Source organism: Pezoporus occidentalis, unplaced genomic scaffold (genome assembly GCF_034315485.1).
Source record: "Pezoporus occidentalis ecotype Australia unplaced genomic scaffold, CSIRO_AGI_Poc_V1 ctg4, whole genome shotgun sequence".
Classification (NCBI taxonomy): Eukaryota; Metazoa; Chordata; class Aves; order Psittaciformes; family Psittacidae; genus Pezoporus; species Pezoporus occidentalis.
The window spans coordinates 11,117,981-11,144,844 of NW_026915724.1; the positions used below are offsets into that span (position 1 = coordinate 11,117,981).

The 26,864-nt window shown below is 34.8% G+C and overlaps 1 protein-coding gene across 7 annotated transcripts in view; it reads right to left on the minus strand.

Moving 5' to 3' along the window:
• SNTG1 (syntrophin gamma 1) overlaps positions 1-26,864 on the minus strand; it is a 324,574-nt gene that overhangs the window by 28,005 nt on the left and 269,705 nt on the right. For all 7 annotated transcript variants that reach the window (XM_062633423.1, XM_062633421.1, XM_062633420.1 and 4 more), the window contains 3 exons: positions 21,660-21,776; positions 17,631-17,702; positions 5,192-5,344 (listed from right to left, as the gene is read on the minus strand). In XM_062633423.1, coding sequence (XP_062489407.1) covers positions 5,192-5,344; positions 17,631-17,702; positions 21,660-21,776 — 342 coding nt within the window. The remainder of the gene's footprint in view (positions 1-5,191; positions 5,345-17,630; positions 17,703-21,659; positions 21,777-26,864) is intronic.

Here is a 26,864-nt window from a genome sequence, read left to right on the forward strand (position 1 = left end):
CTGAAGCTGAAGGACACTTTCTGTTGGTTAGCACTTGGGCAGAAGTGCAGCATTATAATCCAGTCTATTGGCAAAGCATGTCCATTTATAATTCTGAAGTGAAACCAATCCATGACATGTGCCTTACAAGATGATTTTGCATTATTGCTGAGTAACCACAAATCCTATGTTACTGTGTGATCCACCAAAGGTGTTCAAAAGCTATAACTGTTCATCAGTAAATGAAAGGTTTCCTGCTGCTGTTGTTGAGGTCAAATGCAGTGAGTGGTCTGTTCCTGTAGCTTCCAAAACTTAAAGAACTTCATGTACTTCACTACATGTGTAAAATCTTAATTCATAAAGAAGCACTTAGTCATTGTAACTATTAATAGATAAATGCTGCAAATTTTTATTTATTAAATTAATGATTCAGCTCTATGGTATTGCAGTCATATAGTATTTGTGTTTATATTAGCAGCAGCTGTACAATAAAACTACTATGCATATGTAAAGTGATAGTAAATCAGTGATGTTAGAAAAGGAGAGGATATTGCCTTTGGCAACACCTCATTATTGAAAAAATAAGAGTGTAAGAAATATATTTTCACAGTGACTTATTACTTAATGATTTCATACATGCAAAAATCTTCAGGCTTTGCATGCAAAGCAAAAAAATATAGTTTTGTAGAATTATCGTACTAACTTCCTACAAGACGCAAACTATGTTTTTATTTATAGATCTCGAAAATGCCTAAACCAGATAGAAAGCCTTTACTGAGAATTAAAATTTGGCAAGGAGATAGTATATCAGGTTTAAAATATATATTCCCATCTTAACTCATCTAACCTCTCACCTCTACACTGCAGGTCAGCCTACAATATGCACTGCAGCACCATGCTGAGCTTCCACAGCTACCTCTACCTAAGTACAGCACCATGCCTGTGCTAACTTGCCTCACTGAGAAGTAAAGATTTATGAGAAACAGGATGTATCAGTCTTGGTTCAATGCTGCACTTAAAAACAACCTGCTTCCCAGACTGGAGGGTCTTTCTCCAAAAGGCAGTGCACAGTCTGTGGAGAAATATCATCTATTTTAGCTCAATGTGGTTACCAGTAGGAAGAAACCACTGTAATGTGCAGGCCACCGGTAATAGCTGATTCTTTATTCTTTACTTACATGTAAGACCAGTCTATACCCTTTGACCATGCACTCCATGATGTTCAAAATAATGCAGAGAAGCAAAATTGTGACAATAACAAAAGGATTTCTGGACAGCAAGATTGTAGTTTATTTGGGGAAGAATGTCCCTTGCTTTATGTATGTGTTGTGTGCACTTGCACAATTCTGGTGACAGGTCAGAGCAGGAATGTGAACTTTCAGACACCCCTTAACTGTTGAGATTTTTTTCATCTTTGTTTTCTTTAACTTGTCTTTCAATTCAGACATTTGAAGAAAGCAAAAATACAGAAATTCTTCCCAGGAGACTTTAAAATTTCATATACATTTAACAAACACTTTAAATTATTAAAGGTGACAGTTAATAATATATACTATGGATGTTTGGCTTCGGTTGCTGATTTCTCACACAGGCCATGAAAACCTTATCAGAACTGAAGCATTCCCATCCCAAAAGAAGCAGAAGATCTTTCAGCACTGATTTCTTGTTCTTGCACAGAATACAGAATCTTAAATCGGGTTTATGAATAATTCAGTGGGTCAGGCGGGAGTCTGAAGGAAGCAACCTAAAGTTGTTCCTTAGATTCTACTCTCTCAATACACACAGTTTAAATTATGGAAAGAATCCTGTGTTTTAAACCTTGTGTGAAACTATCTTTGAAGATAAGGGAAACCATACTATGGGTCCAAGATTTAATTCAGAGTTTCAAACTCAGATTCAACTTCAGCGGAGATGAACGCTGAAGTACTGTAGTACAAAGCAGCTTACACAATAACCCCTATATTATGGAGCAAACAACCACAATGCAAAAAAGCAGGAAAATTCATGATGGAAGAGGTGAAAATTTCCGCATAAAGTAGCAGGAACACAAAGTAAACCTGACAATCATACATAATTGTACATCATTATGCAAGCTAGAATAATCTCAGTACTTCATACAACAGTGTTGTGAGACAGTAAGGAAAAAGGAACTCCATTCCAAATCCTTTTATTTTTCTTTTAATAAGTAATTCTGACAAAGGGTTAGCATCTCTTACTACTTTAAACTAAAGAGTGACTGTGAAACATCATAATGGCAGCAGTACAATATCATACCACGTATTACTGCTGAGTATCTTCAGCTTGACTATCTCTCCTTTAACATATTTCTTTCTTAAAAAACAAAACAAACCCCAACCAAACAAACACCTGCCTATTTTTTGTTTTACATATAACTCTGGCAGAAACTATGAATTAGGCTTAAACAGAATTTATTACATATTTATAGTACTTTAAAAATACTTTAATTTGTGATGTATTCTTTAGAATTACATCAGAATAGGATTCTGATTAACCTCTTGTGGAAGTTAATGCCAATTTATACTCGTTGACTATCTCTGTTATTATTTCTATGATTATGGAATAGTACGCAACACATTTAAATAATTTTAAATGCCAGTTTTAAACTGCAATTACATTTTCAAAATTATATGATTTCATAGTAACAAAAACCTGCACGCAGCTGGATCATCATTCACGTGAAATATGAATAATCATATGAGTGCATATAACACAATTTTAGTAAAAATGTACAGTTGATACTTTAATTTTGAACCTGCCACCTTTTTTTTTTTCTCAAAAAGCAATGAAAGAACTTGTTGGAGATGAATTATACCACTCCTTAGTAAAACCAGATTTTACCTGAATCTGAAAATTGGTGGATGAAAGCAGTTTCAGACTGCTGAAAGAAAAATTAAAAGGCCAAGACCAGTTATATTGAAATTTAATATTCTATTTTTCTTCAAAACTGAGATACAGAGAGGCAATAAAATATAGAAAAAAGCTGAAATAGTATATGTGAGTTACACAAAAATAGCCTATCATGAGAAGCCTGTTTGACCACCTTCACAAATTTGCTATGATCAATCAGTCTCAGGAAATCATTACTTTGAGTTCATAATTGCTACCTGGACATCGGTTGAGTGAAAAGAAAGGTGGAAAGGTTAAGATTAATCTCAGGTTAAGATTATTAAGGAAATTCTTTTTGCAGACATAGGAGCAATTTTGAATAAATGCAATTCTAAAACCCAAGAGAAAAATGTAAACTAGGAATGCTAAACTATGAATCAATATTAGAGTAGAACAAATATGAAGTGGCTTCTAGGCTGAAAGTTATTAAAGAAAATTGTCATATGTTCTTTTACTGATGGCACAGTAGTGCTTCGACAAACTGTATAACAGCCAGTTATACAAGAAAGACAAAGCGCCTCAAATATTTAATAGCAGAGGACATATAGTTTTTATGCAGAAAAGCTACACTTATATTTTCAGCACAACAGAGTTGAAAAGGAATGAACAGCACCTGTAAAAGGCAGCAGAGTGCATAAATTTAAAGATAAAAGTTGAACCTGTTTCAATGTTCCTCCAGCAAAAGTATTATGCATTAAAACTGACAGCAACTTAATTTTGCAAAATGCATAATCACTACTATATACTAATTCAATCCATCTGCATGTGTTGGTTCATAGGTTAGAAAAAGGCCAACAATATAAGTATTTGTCTAAATAAAAAACTGTCAGTGCTTGCATTCCCAGGAGATATAGAAAATGCATGCAGGGGAACTGAGCATTAGCCAGTACTTGCACAGCTAATAAGCAAATACAACTTCTGTAGGTGTGTTGTCAACTAAAGCTATTCCAAGAACACGTATTTTTTATGATTAGAACATCAATATAACAACTATGATGAGCTGAATTTTAATTCTGGTAGGTATTTTTTCCTTCTATTTTAAATTTAAAAAAAAAAACAACCACAAACCAAACATGACTTTTTGGTTATGTGAAAAAAACAGTGTTATCTTTAAACACTCCCATATGTAATTTCGCTATAAAAAATAACTAATAATCTGTACATGAATGTCATCTATCTCCACTCTGTCATCTGGCAATTGAGTAAACACACAAGAAACTTAAGCTGTGTGAAAAAAGAATAATGTACCTAAGGTACAATTTTGCTCTTGCTTGTATCCAGTAAGTACTCTTATCCAGTGTACTCTCATTCGTGATTATTACAAGGACAATTTAATTCCTGCAAGGTTCTCTTGCATTATTCTCCTGCATCAAAAGGAGTGTGACCAGCAGGTCGAAGGAGGTGATCCTGCCCCTCTACTCTGCTCTTGTGAGACCTCACTTGGAGTATTGTGTGCAGTTCTGCTGTCCTCAACATAAAAAGGATGTGGAACTGTTGGAACAAGTCCAGAGAAGGGCCACGAGGATGATCAGGGGACTGGAGCACCTCCATATGAAGACAGGCTGAGGAAGCTGGGGCTGTTCAGCCTGGAGAAGAGAAGGCTGCATGGAGACCTCATAGCAGCCTTCCAATATCTGAAGGGGGCCTATAGGGATGCTGGGGAAGGACTCTTCATTAGGGACTGTAGCGATAGGACAAGGGGTAACGGGTTAAAACTTAAACAGGGGAAGTTTAGATTGGATACAGGGAGGAAATTCTTTCCTGTTAGGGTGGTGAGGCACTGGAATAGGTTGCCCAGGGAAGTTGTGAATGCTCCGTCCCTGGCAGTGTTCAAGACCAGGCTGGACAAGGACTTGGGTGATATGATTTAGCGTAAGGTGTCCCTGCCCACGGCAGGGGGGTTGGAACTAGATGATCTTAAGGTCCTTTCCAACCCTAGCGATTCTATGATTCTATTCTATTCTATGATTATCCAATAACTAATAAAAATAGCATGTTTGTATATAATATCTAAACTGCTGTTTATGTCCCTGATCGATAGATTATTTTTCTTCTTTTGTGAACTTTAGTTGATAAATACATATCACCTAGTCATAATAACTCAATAATTGTATTTGGGGTGATCTGTTCTGAATGCTACATTGCAAGCTTTCTAGGAACACAAAAAGGGGTTTTATGTAATTATGTACATAGAACAGTTTGAGAGCTGCAGGAGGTCAGAGAATTTCTTAAACTGCACCGCCATTTCATATAGACCTATATGTTAATGAACCAAAAGTTAATTATCAAGACAGTTTGCTCTCACCTGTATACGTTCAACTTCTAAAAAAGTTGCTGTTTGGAAGGCTTTTTCCCATAGTGTAAGGTCAGACTCTAGTTCCACAGAAAAGTAAAGATCTTCTCCAGATTCAGACTGGACACTGAAGCAATGTTTCCGCCGGTCCAGTAAATCACTGTCCTGATGAAAACCTGAAGTTATATAATCTGGCATACATCAATTAATATTTTTAATTGCAAACATCTATGCCTGAAACCTAGCATTTAAAAATGTCATTTTTTATTATATAGCACTGTAAAAAACTGCTAAGAACTGAGGAACTGAAAATTAGGGGTTTGGTGTAAACATTGACATTTCAATAAACAGGACACCTATATTCAGAAAGGTAAAGAACATTGTTGTTCAAGGGAGCTCTCTGGTGCAGAGAACCAGGAAGTTAAAGTGACCAAGAATGGAAATATTTAAGTAAGCAATAGTAGAGTAAGCCATTTTTCTCTTTCTTTTCATTCAGTAGACATGTGACAGACCTGCTCAATAAAGCCAGTACAGAACGCACTCGTAAAAGTTCCTGTTTCAAAACAGCTTTACAGTTTCTAGAAGAATCATCTATGGAGGCAACCATGATGATGAAAAACAGTTGCTCGGATTTTAAGATGACCAGTCACTACAAAACAGTAGCTTTCATTACTTCCATCAAGGCCTAAGCCTACTAGCTCTATAGAATTAAGTTATGGATCAAAAAAATCAGAATGCACATAGGCTGTTAGATCTTAAAAAAGGCATTTCCAAAAAATTAATATTCTCGCAGATTTTTTTTTTTTCCAAGTGTACAGAGGGCTCTGTAGTTTAAGTGGCCAGATGTAGCTAAAAAATAGCCTGTGTCCTATGATAAATACTTTTGTCCTTTTTTTCCTCTCCATGTCTGCCTTTCCTCTAAAAGTAAAATGTCAATTCTGCTCATGGTATTGACAGCATTCAAATAAAGAGGTCATAATGTCTCTGTTGTTGTTAAAGGCACCTAAGCTCTAACGCATACTCAGCCTCAAAGCGCATAGAGCAGTACCACTATGACAAATGTTTAATCTTGTGGTTTAATCTTGTGTAGCAACATAAAAAGTATAATCTAGTGCCTGACTGTACAAACCCCATCAGCAGGAACTGGATGAGTAAAAGTACTGACTGACCCTCACTCCTTCAGGGAAGAAAAGCTACTTTGTGTAGTGTAACAGCACTTCTTGTCTAACAGGCCTTAAGCAGGGTCTTAAATTTCATCTCCAGAGCTACACCTGAGTGAATGGGCCTGTTGGTTCATAACTGAATGGATTATTCAGTGTGGAGTCTGCGTGTAAGGTACATAACTTTCCTAAGGAAAGTTTTACTTCTTCATGGCTACAACCTCAGAAAAAATTAAAAATATTTTTAACTCATCTTCATCTATTCTTGACAACAGTCAGTAGAGAGCAATTAATTATTACTAATGCAAACTCTTAAACCTTATTTGAAACAAGACTACAGGACTATGTGGCATCACAGGAATCACTGCCATTAAAGCAACTGAAGTAATATCCCATTTTTAAGTGGGAGGAAGTTTAGTGCAGTGCTTGATTCCAGAATCCGTATCTCTTTAGCTGGGGGCAGTTAAGGTTTGATGTTCTTAAATTACATTGTTAGACTTTCCCATTCTTACAGTCTTTTTTCCTATTGAGAAGAATATGCTGGGTACGAAAAAGGAATGAGTTTTTGTGTAGACTCTGAAAAATTAAAAGTTTTAGTGAGATTGAGCTCTGTTAGAATATACTTGAAAAATACAACAATCTCAGAAAAGTCTTTTAAGCGATTAAATAAAAGCTTGTGCATTTTATCAACATAGCTAGCAATAATTGTATTAGATTTACTACGCATTACATCAAACCTAGAGGATGAAAAGAGAGAGAAGTGATAAATGGGATCCACAATATTAATCCTTGGTTTTGCTATTTATGATAAATGAGAACATTGTTTTAGAAAAGATCTAATCAATACTAGGTAGCATTTCACTTCAGTGGTTTACATATAAAATTTTTTATAATATTTCACCTACTGCATCATACTGTGACACACACATAATGTACTCATTTATTATTGGAATTTACATTTTGTGAAGTTCTTATTTGGAATGAAAAACAATTCATCAATTCTGCAGAAATAATAATTTTCCACAGAAAAATGATTTCCTTTTTTTTTTTTTACTAGTTCCAGTGCATGTTCTAGTGATTTTGATATCAATAACTATGGTTAAATCCACTGTAAGAAAGGTTCAGTCAAATATATTTAAATGTTGTAATTAAAAAAAAAAAAGAAAAAAAGACATACACATAAGGTATTCCTTTCTTTCTTAGTGGTAGTTCTTTCTACTTACAAAAATAAATAGGTGCAAGGTTCCGTTTAGTACTGCTTCTGCTCCTTTTAAATTTCTTTAGTTTTTCATTTGTTCTCAGGGTTTTAAAAAGTGAAATCTGTATTCCAAATTTATAGACCTAACCATGTTTCTATTTGTATAGAAACTGCAGGAAGCAATGCATAGGCAAAATTAAAGATAGCTTTCCAAATGTTTTTGTGAAGGCAGGAATTTAAAACAAACTTTTTTCTTAGGAATCCAGCTGAGAATTGTCCAAAAGCCTCTGTAAATTTAAGACAAACTTGTCATGAGTCTCAAAACCAGGTATGGATTAAGCAGAAATCTTCATTAACTTTTAACAAATGATTATTTCATCTGAAATATAAAATGTTAGACTAACCTTTTAAGAATCTGCTAAGACCCTCTATTTTTTATAATCACCTACTAGCCAATGATGAATATGAGCCAATTTCATGTTGATTTTTTAAGAACTCTTCCATACTTTAATGACTAGGTATACCATTTACCCCTGATATTCTCACTGTGAATTATTAAAGATTCTCTGAAGAGGAACAGTTACAAAACTTGTAGCATTATGTTCATTCCCTACTGGAAGTAGTCCTGCAGAAGGATGGGCTGTGAGGAAAGTCCTCGGTTTACACCCAGCTTCAGGGTAATCCAGCATCTCTGCTGACAGGATGGTATGACTCCTGCTTGCCTAATTAATAATGATGTCCATGTTAAGTGAGAGCAATAAATTTGTCTAAGGGACCAAAGCATGGCTCATTAGGCAGGTCCTTTCAAATTAAGGCAGAATGCTTCTTTATCACTAAGTAGTGACATCGCCTTCTCTTCTGCAGAAGTAATCTTTTCCCTTTTGAAAGACTGCCCTCTCCAGAAGCACTACTGCTCCTTTTTGATTACTTGTGTCTTTTCATTTTATGCACAATGAATGCACTCATATTTTGGCTATTATTTAAGAGCACTAAGATGCAACTCTTACTATAGCTAGTGAGAGTCGAGTTGTGCTACAAAGGTCTGTGCAATAGGAAACAAAGCTAAATCTACCAGTTTCATGATCATGGCATGACTTTTACCCAGGATGTGCTCAAGAACTGTCAGGAAAATAGCTTACCTGTAAAGTTCTATGTAATATAAAGACTAATTTGGTGATGGAACTGTAAATACTAGTGACACTGGAGAGCAGTTTTTGACATGAACAACAATTCATGTAAGATGTTCAATCCTAATCAGAATTGCAATCCTAAATGGACAAAATAGATCTTGACTTTTGAGATAATTTTATTTCAGCTGTTAAAATGAGGTAAATATTAATGATTGTGATGTAAATTATAGCAATTTTTAATAATATACAGATAAGAAAACAAACAAAACCTGTTTTCTTTTTCTGACTAGACAGTCCTGCAAAAAGAAATCCATCCAATCATAACTGAAGTTCAAACCTAACACTTAAATTATCTGAAGATAAAAAGCATTCTCCCATTAGTTCAAGACTCCAATAACTCCAAGGCAGCTGTGGAAACTAACCACATCATGCCTTTACACTTGCTGGCATCAGTGCTGTTATTATTTTACTGTTTGTGTATACTTTCATTCACCAGCTCCATCTACATAAACATCCTTCTCCATAAGCATCCTTTTTTCTAAAGAATTCTAATGATCTACTTCTTTATCTGAAACTTTGGTTAACACTTTTCTTTAGCATTGCCATTAGTTGCTATGGAGATGGTTCTAATAGCATTTACAGGCAGCAGGGAACAGATTCACTCCAAAGTGAAAAAAAGACACTGCTTCTCCAACACATCCTCATTAATCAAGTAATGAATTAAAAATGATCCATGCAGGCATGCACGTGTTTGTAAATATCTCATCTTATGCAGATACTTCTCAATTTTGATGTTAAAGAAACACACCAAAAAAAAAGTTGAAATTGCATGCGTGTATATATATATATCTATATATCCATCTGTGCATTCAAATAAAAACAGAACAGCAACTAAGCTAAAACTGGACAGAATATTTTTCAATGTGCAAATTTTATGAAAATATGTTTTCTCAAGGGGAAAAAAATAATTGTAATTACAGGATAAAAGGATGAATTTCAGTTTCAATTACATTTACATTAGAAAGAGCTGTCTGCTTGAGAGAAATAGAAACGTTCATTCCCTGTAATCTATGAGGTACAGGAGTAAGCTTGAATTACTTTCCTATTCTGTCTGAATAGGAAAATTAATTTGTTATTCTGCCTGACTAAAAGTTGATGCAGTATCAAAGAACTTAATCTGAATCAGAACAAGAGTCTGAATGCAAGTTTCTCCTGACCTAGTGCCATAGTCGTACCTATTTCTTAATGACCCCACACAGAAATGTGTTTATTTTAATTCCAGAAGAGGAAAATTTTCATTATTTTCATAAAATAGACTAATCTTTTGGGAAAAGAAATTACTCTAATACCTTCCAGAGAAGTACTGTTGGTTATTTTCTGCTAAAGGAAAAATATGAGACTAATATAATTACAGAGATAAAGAAGTGTGTTCCTCATCTGTCTGGACAGTGATTAAGGTTTTTGTACCTTTCCAGACTTTGAGGCATCATTTGGTGGAAATTAAGTTTACTCAGAAGAATAAACATAACGCTAACAGATAGTAATGGTAAAGAGTGATTCTACCTTTTCATTCTGAGCTGTTGCTTACAACTTTCTCAGATTTAAATACTGGTAGGCAGGCATTTTTCTACATTATTTTCCTGCCTGAGAATATTTTTTTTTTATTTTCACTATTTTTTTAAATTTTGACTATAAAGTTAAAACAGCTGAATCAGTTATGTGAAATAAATTAGGAAAATTAATGAAATCATTCTGTCCACAACAAGCGGAACTGCTCCTGAAACTGCTTTTTGGATGGGAGCAAACTTTTGTTGCCATTGAAAAAAAAAAACACAACAAGTTAAGCCCTACTGAGAAATTTAGATGTTCTTGGCAAAATTTGGCTGATAGCATTTTGAAATTTTCATGCTGAACATGCTCCATTCCCATTCTGTAAGAGAAGAACCTTACCTAACTACTTTTCCCAGCTGTTAGGGTATGTTATGCTACTAGCCATGGGAAATGAGAACGGGATACGCTAGAGACTAGCTGCCTCTTCAAGAAGGAAAAAAGAGGATCTGACTCAAACCCATAAGTTAGCAGACAAATTATGTGGAAAAAAAGTTCTTGTAATTCTCATATGGTGAAATTTTTGTGGGGTTTCCTTTCCATTTTTAGATGGATTAGCTTTAAAGGTAGGAAAAGGGCTTTTAAAGGTCAGCTTCATGAAGGACACATATTGGAAGGATAAGAATTAATTCTGATAAAATAAAGTCTGTAAAATTACTCACCAAATTGATTATTCATAATAACAAAAGCATTACTTACATGACTGCTTACTTTTTGGTTTGGCTTTTTTCTTTTTGTTTCAACAGAATTCCTTATTCAAAGAGCTTTTCAATACATTATGGCAGGCTGAGAACCCATTAGGGTAGCAAAGTGAAAGTATTTGTGTTGGATTACCAATATGTCAGCAAATTTGTATCAGCAAATGTGTAAAAAATTATACTTTACATGTACTTAGTGATAGTGCTCTGAAAAAAAATTCAAAAGTGCCTATAGAAAAGAAGTTCCTATCGTGAAAAAACAAGATAAAAAATTATTAGGAAATTAATATTTCTGTATTCAGTGTTGGTCTGACTGTTAAGAGTAAGTAATATGTAGACCTCTGCCATAAAGAGAATACACCAATGTGAATTTTGAACAGCTGCTCCTGAGTTTATTTCATCTAAGGAATGGGACACAGATCCAGTGTAAAAAAAAAAAATGTGATCACTGTTACATGAAAGCTTATAGTCCTAAATTATTTATGCAATGAAACTGCAACATCTTATGCTAAATTTAATTATTGCAATAGTCAGAAAGAAAGACGGGAAAAAAACCTCAAATAATTAGTGAATGTGACCAAAAAATAAGAGCAAGTTGATAAATTAGAGAAAAATACTACACAAAAATCTACCCAAATTGATGGATCAATACATACTAGTGGGTAAAATACAGAAATATGCCATCCCTCCAATCTTAAGAAATGCTCTGATTAAACTAAGTCAATGAATGAAAACCTCAAACTTTGGATAAATATTTAACATGGGGAATGCAAGAAATATATTTGTCCTTCCCAAGTACCCTTATTCAGTATTTATACTTCACACTTTATTTCTGTTCCTTTTCATCATGCCTTATATTAAAAGTTGAATTTGGCTTTGCCTTTCAATGATGTTGCAACACCACTGTCAGTTTCAGAACTAAACAAGCAAGCAATTTCTTAGAAGAAGGAAAATCTGATGCCTTTAACCAACTGAGACTGCAGGAATCATTTAAACATATATTTTCTGTATCTGTTGTTCTTTTTATTTTCCTCTTTGTGTTTTTCTTCTTATTACTTCTAGGAAGCAGGATCAGACTCTTAGATTGGCAGCCCCCAGTCCAGACTTGTTTTTACCCGAAAGGTGACAGTATTATAACCTAATTGCATTAAGAAAAAAAAAGTCCAAAAAGTGAGGGGTTTTGTTTGCTTGTTTTGAAATAAAAAAGAAAAACCTCTAAAGTTAAAGGGAAACAGGAAAAGCCTTGCTTAATAACTTTACATTTCAAATATTGTTTTTCCTTCCTTTTCTGAATCAAATTAAAAGTTAACAATCCTTTATACAGTTGCAGTTGGCATGTATCTAGTAACACTGCCTTTTTGTCTTCAAAAAGGACACTTGCATGCTGCTATAGAGTTGCAGGAACATAACACCTTTAACATACAGAATGCACTACATTTATCCAAATTAACACACCACAGATTAGGGATTGTATTACTGCATACATGCTGAAGAGAAATGAAATGACATTACATACAGAATCACAGATAATGTGAATGATCAGGCTGGAGGTGTGGTCATCTATTGCTTATCTCTATGCAAGGCACCTACACACCATCTTATGCTTATAAAGATCCAGAGATGGAAATTCAATGGCCTCATCGGGAGCTCTATTTTAGTACTGAATAACACAGCATCCGAAAAGTTTTTCTTTATTGTTTAACTGAAGCCAACTTAATGATGGTCTTAATGCCAGTGGACACGGAGATAATTTAGGACTTTTACTATTTTTTTATAAAACAAATGTAAATTTACTTAGACTGGGAGCAGATCCTCTTTGCTTTGGAAACAAAAGTTCTTAAATTTAGAACAGGAGATAAATCAAACTTCAGCTGCTTAGAACTGAACATAGAACATAGCACTTTTCCCAAGAACTGGCACATAGCTAAATACTGATTGAAAAATCTAATTTTACCTGGATGCAGCATTAACCTATTCAAAAAAGGGATTCGTTACTTATGCCTCCTAAGCAGTTTTAAGCACGTGTGGAATCACATCAAGATGCAAGTCTCATCCATTGAGTAACCTATATTACTAACAGACCTCAAAATAAGTTCTATACCTTCACTTTATATGCTTATGTCTCTGTTGGCATTGATTTTAAAATTTATCTGAATATATAAACATTTTCAGAAGTTTCCCATGCTTTATACACCATTCTTTTCCCACACTTTGACTTATTGGTAATGGACAACCAAATTACAGGAAACCAAACAGGAAAATTAACATTAATGTGTTTGGGGATTTTACACACACTAATAGCTAAATAAGGAAGGAAACACAAGTCTCCTAAGACACCAAGTTGGTCCTGATTAATGTAGTAAGAAAATTGTAGCTGACTGATGCAAATGATACCAGCTATAAACACCAATGATTCACCATCCTGACATATTGCTGGCATAGACTTCCTTTTCACAGTTACCTTCACATTTAATTTCAGAACTGATCTAATACATGAATATGTTTTCTGGTTTATGCTGAATGAAGTGACCTCTTTATCGTAAATCTCCAAATATTTTGCATGACACACGAAAGATAGAGGACAGGTGACTGAACAACAGAAAGCATTTTCTCACAATTAAAAGGAGATGCTTGGATGAAGCTGAAAAAACTTCATAACTCAAGCAAACAAAGCAAACTTGCTTGCAGATAAGTGTAATCTTTTACATTGCTCTTCATAACTTACCTGAAAAATCTAATAAATATTTTTCTACCCCACACACAGAAAAATTGCTTAAATATTTATTTACCAATTTATTAAATATACTTACATCTTGTTAAATTATACACTTATGCATGCATGCAGATGTACACACACTCAAAATACACATATTAAAACTGCATATCAAAAATATAAGAGGAACCAAAAAGACATATGCAGGACAAGGCCGTCTGCTCATTTCTGAAGCTGGTGATTTAAGTAACTGCTTTTTTTTGGAGTGTTGAATATTTGAACAATCTTAACACTGGAATTAGTTGGCTTTTAATGAGGCTTTTCCCCTCGAAATAGAGGATAGGTTGAAAAAAGCTTCTTTGAGAATAAATTAAAAAATATTTATTCATAGTAAATTCTACCACCAATTCTGTTGAAAATGACTCATAGATGCATGTTAATGTCAGAAGTGGTATTGTTACAGTATCTTGCCCGAAAAATTGCTTAACATGGATCACAAATTTTCATCCACATGCTAGTGTCACTGTCCCACTATCATCAATTTGAATAAAACTGGTGGTAAAAAAAGAAAATGGTTTAAAAGCTATCAACGTCTCTTACCAGTACCTTCCACTAATTAATCAGCAGAGCTTGTACAATTCCTAACTTCTTCCCAATTTGAACTTGCCTGACGGATTTCTACTTCCTCTTTCTACCAGTTTCTTTTTTAAGTTAAAGAATTCTTCAGTATCTCTGTTAAGGTACTTCCACCCCATAATCAACAGACCTATTGGATTTTTAATTAATTACTTTGTATGCTTATCAATTTATGCATTTATCCCCTCCAGGCCTTATGTTATTTGCATCTCCATAAATGTCCTTTTACATCAAACATAGTCCACTGCTGTTTGCCATTACTTCACAATGAATAATTTAATCCTATATAATTAAAATGTGATTTTTGTACTCAGCCTGCTTTACCTACTTTGCATGTCAAAAATATTATTCCAACAAAAAAATCTTCACAATGAAGTGCTTTATACTTACAGATATATATTTATATATATAGTATATAAATTTTTATAATATATATATTATATACACTATATATATAGTATATATATTTTTGTAATATATATACTTACAAATATATATTTTTACACTGTGCTACTTTAAAACCTTTTCTACAGAACCTTTCTTTATAAGCCACTTTTGTTTTGGTAATGTATGAATGTGGGTGTCAGGGTTTGGGTGTTTTTTATTTGTTTTTACTATCTAAAATAGTAAATATTGAATTCGTGGTAGCTAATACCTGTAAACAGGAATTTCTCTCTTTCTGGATTTATCTGTTCAATGACATGTGATTTTTGCTTTTGGAGCAGAAACATGAAATAACTTTATCTTCTCAATTTTCCTGACAACAATGACATGAACTCTGTCTCTGCCACGGAAGAACAGGAAGTGCAGGAGAGGGAACACTGTGGTAGAAGAGCCAAGGTTTCTTTTCTTCATTTTTTTCATAAGGTTTCCTGAACTATCATGCTATCTATCAATCTCTGAGAATATAACGCTTCAAACCCTGTTAGCCTGCCCTTTTGCAATTCGACTCTTTCTCTAAGGAAAACAGATTTACAGTGAAAGTACCATCTGAGGTACTATAGAAGGAAAGAAGTTTGAAGATGATCACAAGGCACAGTGTAACTTTTTCTAAGTTAAGTTACCTCTGCTGCAGTAGTATCCATAGGGCTTGTGTCTGGAAACACACTGTTAAAATTGAGACATTTATGATGCTGGAATAAAAGCTGAACAAAACCTTGAGTTTCTACAGGAGTTCAGTGTAGTAGTAGAATGAGAAGCTGTTTTTCTTGGGTTTACTTGCCTTTATACTTATTGAAACCAAGGTTAAGTCCTATAGTACCTGCTGTACAAAACTAGAATATGGTGAAGATTAATACTCCAGTATCAGAAGCTGTAACCTGATTGTAATGGTTTTTCTACTTCCGTTTTTTATTATTTACAGGTTTTAGTCATCTATAGAACTTGTCTGAAACATTTCAACACTTTATAAGCTTGACCATGTTTACAGAAATAAAGGAATAATAGAATATGAATAATGCAACAAAGAAACTCAGAAATTATACTCCTTTACCACTTAAACAGGAATTGCCTCTCTGCTGGGACATCCTCTTTTAACACAGACTGAGAATGAAGGGTCTACACCTCTTTCCAGACACGTTGGGAGAGACGGATGATAAGAAAAAAAAATCTTTGTACCCCTTTCTGTGCTTCCACACAACAGTGCTAGGAAGGGATTTGTTGAAGTTTTACTGCTTTTTGGACTTATTCCTTGGCTGCAACTTTTGCTACACAGCTGAAGAGAGAAAAACATCCCTGCATTGCTATACAAGAACAGGGGATAAAGGAGGGGGCAAAGAGAAAAGTGAGTGAAAATGAGTGAATGAGAAGAGTATCAATGAAGGACGATGGCAGAAGAAATTAAAAGAAGCACATTTAAATTAGAGAAAACTATATGGCAATGAGTCACAAAGAACAATTGTCCTGGCTCCAACAGGACTACTTCTCAGAGAAGAGGTAGCTTGGTGCTTCCAGAGGTTACCAGACAAAAAAAAAAAAAAAAAAAGCATGTCACAAGTGAGATTTTTTCTCTCTCTCCAAGTCTGACCATGCTCTAAGAGTGTTCATATTACACCATCAGTGAAATGTCTTCAGTGTTTTCCTGTTTATTCTCTCCCTAGATGACCACTACTAAAGAGTCAATGTTTGCACACATTTGGGAGTTAAAGGACGTAACACAGCACTGGGACGTGTTGCATTTAGGATGTTCTCCTTGACAAAGATTTCAGACCTCACAGCCAACACAGCAGTAAAAGAAATCCTTTCACTTATCTGTTCCAGATTGCTAGCAGAGAGGTTTTTTTTTTTCAGACTATAAATTTCATTTCTTATTTTTGATGTCTCTCATGTAAAAAGTTTCTGAATGTTATTGAGATGTTCCATCTGTAATCTGCCTCCCTAAGGAAAGTACAGTACATCTGTGTGACCTACAAAAACTAAGAATGTACAATATATGTCAGGATAAGTCCTTCCCAATGGGAAATACTTCTTTAAAATATGATTTTTCATACTTTCTTTTTTCTCTGCCTAGATGAAACTCCCCAAAAGACTGAATTACCTTTTACATAATTTTGACCTCCAAAACCCAGACCTGGCATACACAAGAAAGCACTTCAGATGAATAGAAAGAGACATTGTTTTCATTTCTTTTTCATTTCCTTTTCTTCTCCTCGAGTTTTAGATTAAGAAATGTTTAGCATCTGGAAAATTGGTTTTCATTTAAGACAGAGAAAAAGCTATATATATTAATTCTGAATGTTCTCAGAATTAAAAATTAAATATAATGTGCAATAATGACCCTATTCAATTTGCTACTCATAGTTTTAACTTTCTAAACATATCTTATTATCTCTTCCCATTTATTAAAGTTAAGGCTGAAGAAAATGGAAAAATAAAAGAAAGGCTGAAGAAAATGCAAAAAATATAAAAACTTTTGTAACGGTACTGCACACTCTAAAAACTGCTCTCACTCTTAGTGAAATTTAAAAGCAATGAAATTGATCCCTACTTCTTTAGCTTCTCACCTAGAAAATGAAACTGGCAAATGATACTGGTTAAATGTGACATTAAACTAAAGCTATAAAACACATACAGCATTGTGGAGAAATAAAATAGTTTCCTAGCCAAAATCAGTTTATTTCAAATTTTGCCATGCCTTCGCATTTGTCTCTGTATGTACTGACACCAGACTTCTGATACTGACTTCAAAGGGAAAAAAATGGATCTCTTTCTGTAAGGTGGTCAGATGCAGTTTCCAATTGCAATGTTACACTTTGGATTTTCAACTGGTGTGACAAAGTGATAATCTATTTTATACTTTTACAACATACCTTGAGAATTTTGCACATTATCTCATAAACTGAAAACGTTTTCTCAGCTCGTGTCCAATCCCAGGTTGTGACCTTGGAAAAAACACAACAAACAAAACAAACAAAAAAAGGAAGTGAAGTATTTTTCCTTACTTTAAGAACTAATTTTATTAAAAAAAAAAAAAATCTATCCCTAAACCATTTACATCCAGTATAATGTACACAGAAAGATCAAGCATTGCCTCAGGGCAATAACTACTGGGGACCAGATTTTTCCATCCAGGCAGCACTTACAAGTCATCCTATCTGTCTCCTTGTGCTCCTGTCTCTCCAGTGCCCTTTCATGCAGGCTGCTCTATGCTGAATGATGAAGCTCCCCTGGGAACTGGTGTGGGTTGCATTGAGAACCTGAGAAGATGCAGAGCTTGAATTCCGCTCATAGAGACTTGACTATAAGAAGGCATATTTTCACCAATTCCCTCCTCATAACTGCATGCAACAATTTGCATTGGCACCTATATTTTTTTGCAAATCCATAAACTAAAGTTTCCAACCTCGAAATGTCCAGGACACTTACCCCACATGCTCTGAAATCCAGGGAGAAAAATGAATAAGAAACAAGAGCAAATATATTTTTCCCTTTTTTAAACTGAGACCTAAAATTTAACAAACTAAGATTTGAGGAATAGTCAATTTCTCCTTTGTCTTATGATTTGACAATTGGTTTTATCAGTATCAATTTTAAGCAACTATTTTACACACAAAAAAAAATTGCATAATGAGTTCAATACAAGCAAGAGTAAAGGCTAAGATTTAAATAAGACAGAAAGGGATGGATGAATATATTCAGTAAGGGAAGAGTCAAGATGATATCACAGCAATCTATAAATTACTTTCCAAGGAAACTTTGAGAATGAAAGGGTAGAATTATTCACAATCTCAAAAGACACAAGAACACACAACAGAATGCAAATTGAGGCTACATATGAAAGAAATAAAATCTTAATAGAAGTTTTGAATAGTGGCCCAGCTCCAAAAGAAGACAGTTATAACAACTGTTAATAACAACTGTTAAGCAGGATGAAGAGGCCATTGAAGTCTGAAGTTTATTTGGTTTTCAAGATCCAAAACTATAAAGTTCTTTGAAAAAGATGTATGAGACCAACTTATCTTTTATTTAAATAGAAAACAATAGACTAAGAGTTTAAGAAGCAGTTGGGAGATGTGATGAAGAACATATAAAATGCTTTTGTCAAGGAAAGGGAGGAAGGGAAGGAGGAAGGAAGGAAGGGAGGAAGGGAGGAAGGAAGGGTCTGCTCTTTATGCTGTGGACAAAAAAGGTCGAATTTCTCACCATGGACAGAGAAATGAGGAGAGGAGTCTTGCTACAGCTCCACTGAGCCCAAAACACCAGCCACACAAGCTGAAGTCATATTACCCCATTGGGAAAAGTTGTTACTACTGCTTCTGAAGCACAAAGTCATTCAGAGCTATGTACAAAAGCTTACTGTAGGTTCCAGACTTTGGGGAAAAACATCAGAGTTCTCCCTTCTCTGCATGTTTTCTACTTCTGTTTTTACTTATAAAGGGACTTCTTTTCAGGTAAAAAAAAAAAAAAATCCTTTTTCTATATAAAGACATGTGCAGAGCAAAAGCAACTGCAGAATTAAGAAACCCACAGAAATTGCTTGCCCTGCTCATTTTTAATATTTTAACTTAAAAGCTTGAGTAGCAAAAGGTGTTGGCAGCTCTTTGTCAATTAAAGTTCATTCTCTGTGAGATTTCCAACTATGAAGTGTAAGAAAGTGAAACCCACCAGACTTGGAAAGTAGAAGTACTAACGATCAAACAGATAAAAAAACAGGGCAGAAGAAGGCTGATGATACACACTGTTCAAAATGTGCTTCCCTAATGTGTTAGACTTTGGCAGAAACTAGGGAAACATTTTATTTTCTGGTTCAAAAGTTGGTAGCACTTCTGTGTTCAGAAAACAACTAAATCCAAGGAATTTACACTGCAAATATACTTAAAACTGTTTTTATAACTACACTTTATGCATCCCACAGAAAAAAGCTCTGAAACTGTGGCATTGTGTGTTCTTAATCTTTTGTAATCCCTGGAAGAGATGAATATATATACCTGTAGAATAATGAACATAACTGCATGTGTTCAAATGTCCATACAAAAAACAGGATTTTATAAGTCCTTTTAAAAGGCTTACTGCAGTCCGATAAAACCATAATCTTGCTGGGCATGTAAGTATGCAATTAGTGTATATACATTAGATGTTTTTAAGGTAGGTCAACAGGAACTCTTCCTCTTTTTGTCCTTTAAGAAGTATGTTTGTCATTTTGCTTCCCTCCTACTCTGTGCAGAGAATATATTTTTCTCTATGCTTGAACTGCCTATTTTGAAATACGAACCAGAATCTGGAAAAACAAAATCATGTCCAGCTTGCAGCTCAACTGAAACAAGACCTATAAAGACTTCAAGGATCAGTGGCTTGTCTCATACAACAGCAGCTTGCCAAAATTGTCCTAACTCACATCACCATGGTTCATAGCTCTAATATGAACATGTTCCTCCAACATCCTTTAATCGTGACCTATTATCCGTTTACCCAACAGCAGTATATTATTCCTAGAAATTTATGATTGAATCCTCAGTAAAGGGGCTTGTAGTTCCTTACGTAGTGCCTACAAATGAATCTTCCTCTTCAATATTGAACCAGAGGTCTCAGCATTGTTTCTGCTTCTATCCAGTGTCTAGAATGGAGGTGGCTTTATTTGAAATAGGAAGCAAATGTTCAGGTAGGTCTGCCAAAGCCAGGAAAGTTGCTTTTGAATTAAGGTGCTTGGCATCCTAATCTGACATTTTAATCCAATCCTGAATAATATCCACCAACAAAAGCCAACCCCCCATTACTAGCCATGTGAGAGCCAAACTCCAGTGAACCACTAGTGAACTAGTGTACCAACACTGAACACATGAAGTTTTCAGTTCATACTTCCGTCTCTCTTGTCTTTCATATGTTTTTAAACACTGTGCTAAACAAACATGAACAGTGACTGATGAACGATGCACAGACTTGCAAACTGGCTTTGAACTATCTCAGGAACAGGTTGCCTAGAAAGGTAGTAGGTGCCCCATCCCTGGAGACAGTCAGCGTCAGGTTCAATAGGGCTCTGGGCAACCTGCTCTACTTGAAGATGCCCCTTCTCATTGCAATAGAGGTTGGACTAGATGACCTTTAAAGGTCCCTTCCAAGCTAAACTATGCTATGTTTCTGATTCAGGCAGGAAGGGGTACAGCCTGGATCCTGCAACACAGGGTTTAGCAGCAGTCAGAAAGGTCACCCAACAAAATGAATCCACATGACTGTTGCGGGTATGGTACTGCTACCGGCTCCTTCCCTACTTGCTTACAAGTTAGCTAGAGGGTTCCTCTGTTTACTGTGGTTATGTACCATAAACAGTGAAAGTAAATGCTCAGTATAAGACAAAATATAAGCTAAAATTTTGCCCAGTGTTGCCAGTCAGATTCCAATTAATATATTTAATCTAAACAATTTCATTTGATTCCCTACCTTCTTTTTGATGCTTCCAAGCAGCATAAAAGTAACATTCCAGATGAAATCTGAATACAGAGATATTGTCATTTCCACAGATGAAAAAAGCTTTGATATTTCCCCAAATCTCAGAAGTTTGACTAGAATGATAGTTCAATTTAAATCTAACCATCTTACTTCAGGACTGCTCTGCCTGCTGAAGGAAAATGAAAAGCCCCTTTTTAGCACAAGTAGATATCTGTTGTATTTTTCTAAGTTCTTAGGTAACTGGGGGAAAAGAAATTCTTGCTAGATGCCCAATCATCTGATAAACAGATGTTTTCTGTCACTTCTATACCACATACCCTGGAACTTTTCAGTGCTGTAAGTTGCAATCTTGTTAGCTCAATGAGTGGTTTTCATTGTGAAAGCCTTGCATATATTACATGAAATTATTTTACTTAATAAAACTTATTCCCACTAAGCACGCGAAATATACTTACTGGAGGTGCTATAAATTTATACAGGGAAGATCCCCGCAGTGCTAGGAACTTTGGTGTGTACATTCGATCCTGAAGGGAGTCTTGTTCCCGTTCTTCCGTCCAGCCCATGTAGACTATCTGACAGAAAAATCAATAGTGTTGACAAATGTCTCAGACATTTTCTTCAAATGAATTGCAAACATTCCACAAAAGTAAGCTGATGTCCGTCGAATTTTACATAGCTACTAATCTAGAACTACTGACAAAATTTGGTGTACTGGCAGTTTGCTTACAATCACATACTTGTATAAAGGATTCCTGTTATGACAATCCAAAAACATCAGAACAAATATTTATTGTACTAGCAACAATAAAAATGCCAAACCACATACTCAAGGGATGTTAAAGGTCTATTACATTATTAAAATCTCCCCGAAATAATTCTGCATATTTGCTGCCAGATTATGTCAGAGGAATTCTGTGCAAGTGAAGTGTAAGGAACCACTAGGCAGGAATACAAAATTAAGTAGCTGTTGTTACACTGCTATGTAGACACAGTCTCCACATACAAATTCACAATTATGTATTAAACAATGTTACCTGACAAATTTTATTTCCAAAAAACGACAAGCTTTATTTTTTCCCTTCCGAAAAACCCCTGTATAGGCATTTTCAACCTCCTTCCTTAGGAATAGCAAATTAAGACTGTTTCCAGACACTATTTTGAACAGGCTTCATCTACAGCTAAGAAATAACCAGACTGCTGTTGACTTTTCCCACTATTTGAAGGTTATCTGACAGAGATGCATGAACTAGAACTTACTCAAACCCATTTAAGGATTTAATTCCCTACCTATCCATCTATTAAGTTGGAGTAATTTAAAATCAAATCCTTAAAGAGAAACGGTATGAGTCACCACTAAGCCAAATTCTCGAGAACATCTGAACAGGGAGTAGACGCATCATGCAACTTCTGATTTATACTCATGTCATTAGTAATAAAGTAAAATTTCCAGTGTGCAATGGTACACTACTTATGGAAAATAAATCAACCCCTATTTCATGCAGTGCTGTTAATGGAATAAATTTATTTTTAAATCTCTTTGTGAAACTGATGTCTAAATCAACTAGGCATAGGGTGTTCTCTGTCTCTAAAAGTCAGTAATGAATATATAAGGAAAGAAGTTTTGGAAATAATAACTATAACCATATTAACAGTCAATGAGTTAGTAAGTTGGTATAAATGGTATAAGGGTACCTAAATGGTATAAATGTACCTAAAATGAATTTTTGTACTGCATGTTTTAGCCTTTGAGATTTTGTATGCTACATACTTTTTAAAAAGTGCTTTACACAAGTTTATTTTATTACTGTTAGGGAAACAATTTTCATCAACAGGTTTTCATGGAAAAATGTTTTTATTTTGTTTGTGGTTTTTTTTTTGTTTTTAATTTTTGGTTTTGTTTTTTCTGTTAGATCTATTGCGACACACATTGTAACAATTCTAACAACTAATGGCTTTTTCAAATCCCCACGTATGAACTACTACACTCCATTACAGTTTATGAGATATTTTATGGTCTATAAACAGAGACAGGGAGAAGGTTCATTCGTCTAACACTTATACAGAAACCTCAACCTTTAATTATTTTGCCAAAAGGAAACACTAACACTTTAATATAGTCTCAGGTCCAATCAATAACAAGTGTTTAAATATCTGCTTGTTTGGTGACTAAACAAGTGTATAAAACTCAGAAAGAAGACAGATCTGTACAATACTCAAGAATCAAGCAGAGTACTCAACAGTATATTGTCATGCAACAACTAAAAAGCCACTTTCTTTGAACCTCATTCATTCCTGAAGAGAGAGTCATCAAAAAAAAAAACCCACCAAAACAACAAAAAACAAACAAACAAACAAACAAAAAAAACAAAACAAGCCCAACAACAAAAAACCTAAACCAACTGACTGGTACAGTAAGAGAAGTTTTAAATTATTTCAATTTAACATTTATTCGGGTTCTCTTTTTCTGTGGTTTCGTATGTTATTCAGTATAGGACAAGCATGGATCCTCATCACTCTGACTTGGTAGGAATCTGTAGAACTTCATGACTGAAAGGGGCTATGCAGAAGAGTAAAATGAGTATAAAAGAAATGTACAAAAGTTTGGCACATTTCTCTTTCTGTAACTGAAAGAGAATGAATGATCTCTACTTTCTAGGAATTGAGACATTTATGCTTTTAAGTTAATTAAACTGAATAGATTTGGTTCAATCTCGATCTGTTTCATTAAAATCAGATACACAGTAACATATCATCTTGCCTAATATTGTTTAATATCACTGTAGCACTGTATGCAATCTGTTTTCAGTTAGCATTTTTCTTTTTCACATTTCTCATTTCTGCATCTCCTATGACTCCTACAAGTCAGTCATGCCCTGCAGATGCATTGATATTTCAAATTTGATTGCTTTAATATTAAAGCAGCCACAAAATTTAAGGCAATTGCTCCTTTAGGTATTTTTCCCTTGTCTCTGTAGATCATGAGAAGAAATTAGATTGATTTTTCAGACAACCTGCTATACCAAGACTTTATTAACAAAAAAGCACTTCTTCAGGCTAAATACCTACTATTAAACATACAGGTGAACTGTTAAGCAAAAGCTGTATGATTTAATTAGGAACACCTACAAAGTTGTTTGAGTACATGTGCATATTTGCATGTGTGGATTAAAACAGATTCTGGAAAACAGTGTAAAACTGAACAAATACTTGATAAGTGTTTTACTTACTGGTTCCTAAAGTGGTCTCAGTTTATCTGAACACACTGAACACATGAAATTAAAAAAAAAAAAAAAAAAAATTGTGACTTTTACATAATGAAGCTTTGAAACTCCTCAAAAGCATTTAATTAAGAGTTAAAATAGAGGCCACATTCTTGAGACATTTAAGTTACTGGAAAATATTTTGACTTCCAAAAAAGCTTTGGCTATGAACAACATAATGAAAATTATTTCTTTGGAAAGAGATCTTAACTTTCCAAACTTCATGTGTCATTATGCATTGAAATAGTGGGTGAAGATGAAATTTCACAAGTTTCCAAAACTTGTGAGTTTTGGAACATATTTTAATGTCGTACATGTGGCCCAAAATATGATGTGTCATGAGATTCTATCTGAAATGTTTAAAACCACATATGTATGATGAATTAAAAGTAATGTGAATCACAACTATTCATAACATGCCCCTTTGTAAGTTTCAAAAACAGTTTAGGTTTTTAATCGTAAAAATGTTTATACGAGTCCCTATAAGCTGCTGACCATTACCCACAAAGGTGGCGGTGGTGGGGAAAAGAGATTTTACTTGTGACAGCATTCCACTTAAAAGATACTTTTTGCAGTCCTGGTTTCTAACTTACCTGAAGCAGCAAACTCGAATGGTGACACAAATTAGTTAACTTAGTGGCTGCTGATTCAGTAACAAAGATTCAGTAAGTTACAGTTTATGAGTTTAATCTTGTACATTTAAAAAAATTCTATATCTAAATGATAAATGAACAGGACACTTTCTTCAGTCAAAAATTTATAATCTCCTAATTTAGTAGGTAGAGAGACATAGCAATCAAGCAAGATAAATTGGCATAAATTCCCATATTTAATATCTGTCCCACAGATTGCAAAAATGATTTTAATAGCCTTGACTTTCAGAGATGCTTCTCCAAAGTTTTTATACAAATTTTATTATATTTTAGGAAGAACAGTAAGATAAAAACAAGAAAATTTACCCAAAATGAAACGCAAGATGTATGTGACATTAAATGACTGTCCTGGGTTCAGTAGTAACAATCATTTTTCTCCTTCTTGGTAGCTGGTGCAGCGCTGGCCTGGGAACAGAGCTGATAACAATGATGTTTTGGTTTGGCCAAGGACTTTGTGAGCCTCATGCTCTGCCAGGAAAGAGGGGAAACTGGGAGGAAGCAGAGGCAGGACACCTGACCCAAGCTAGCCAAAGAGGTATTCCATACCACAGCACGTCATGCCCAGGAGGTAACTGGGAGTTAGCTGGAGGGGCTGGGAGTCTGCAGGGTTGGAGGAGGTATGGGTGGGTGCTTGGTTTGCTGGCGTGGGGCGAGTTATCAGTCAGCTGGTGCTGAGGTGTTGTATTCTCTTCCCTTGTTATTTCCCTTATCATTATTATTATTTGTGGTAGCAGTAATGATCGGTGTTATACCTCAGTTACTAAACTGTTCTTAACCCATGGGAGTTGCATTCTTTTCGATTCTCCTCTCCATCCCTCTGGGAGCAGGGGGAGGGCAAGAAGGAGGGGAAGTGGGTGAACGAGTTGCCTGACTGGGTTTAAACCACGACAATGACTGAGGTGAATCAAAGATCAAAACGGATGCACTGACAGCTTTTTATCTTGGAAATCGCATATTCATACTCATGAGAAACAGAGCTGTAGGGCAACAGGATAAACATGGAGCCTGAAGGCAACTGAGTATGTCAGACAACACAAAGGAAAAATTATGAGGGATGAGAAACTAAGATAATGCTCTCTACCCTGGTTTTAATATTGTTTTCTCTGTATTACAGTCTCAAAATTCATTAGTCAATTGTTAGCAGAGAAATAATAAAACCACACTAAAACCATCTGAAAGTGTGACTGTAATGTAATCACTGGCAGAGCCAGTTCTGTTTATAAAAGGCTTAGCATTTTTATTCTGAAAAAGAGTTTTTTTCAAAGTCGACACCAGAACTAATCATACACACTTTTGAGTGAATGCTGGAAAAATGTTTCTGTATTGTATCGATAATCAAAATGCCTGTTATCCCTTCTCTCAGGTTGGTGAAGAGCCTGGTAATCTTTCCATATTGTTTTTTTAATTCCTGTGAATTGTTTTTTATCTTCACATGTTCCGCTAAAATAAGGCAGTATATGATAATCTCAGAGAAACAGAAGACAAATGGCTATGAAAGGTTATTTTACATATATTTCAGATTAGATTTAAAATAATTTAAAGCCTCACTTGTTTCATTATGTTTTCTGAAAAATAAACATCAGTAATGCTCAGTATTTTCTAGAAAACAATGCTATGAAATTATTAATAGCAGAAGAACAGCTTTGGGACATACCCCCTTCCACTTTTATGTCTAAACTGCAAAATTTACAAATTCGATATTTTTGTTTGAGTTATGGATGGACATTATCCTGCGCAACCCTCTCTA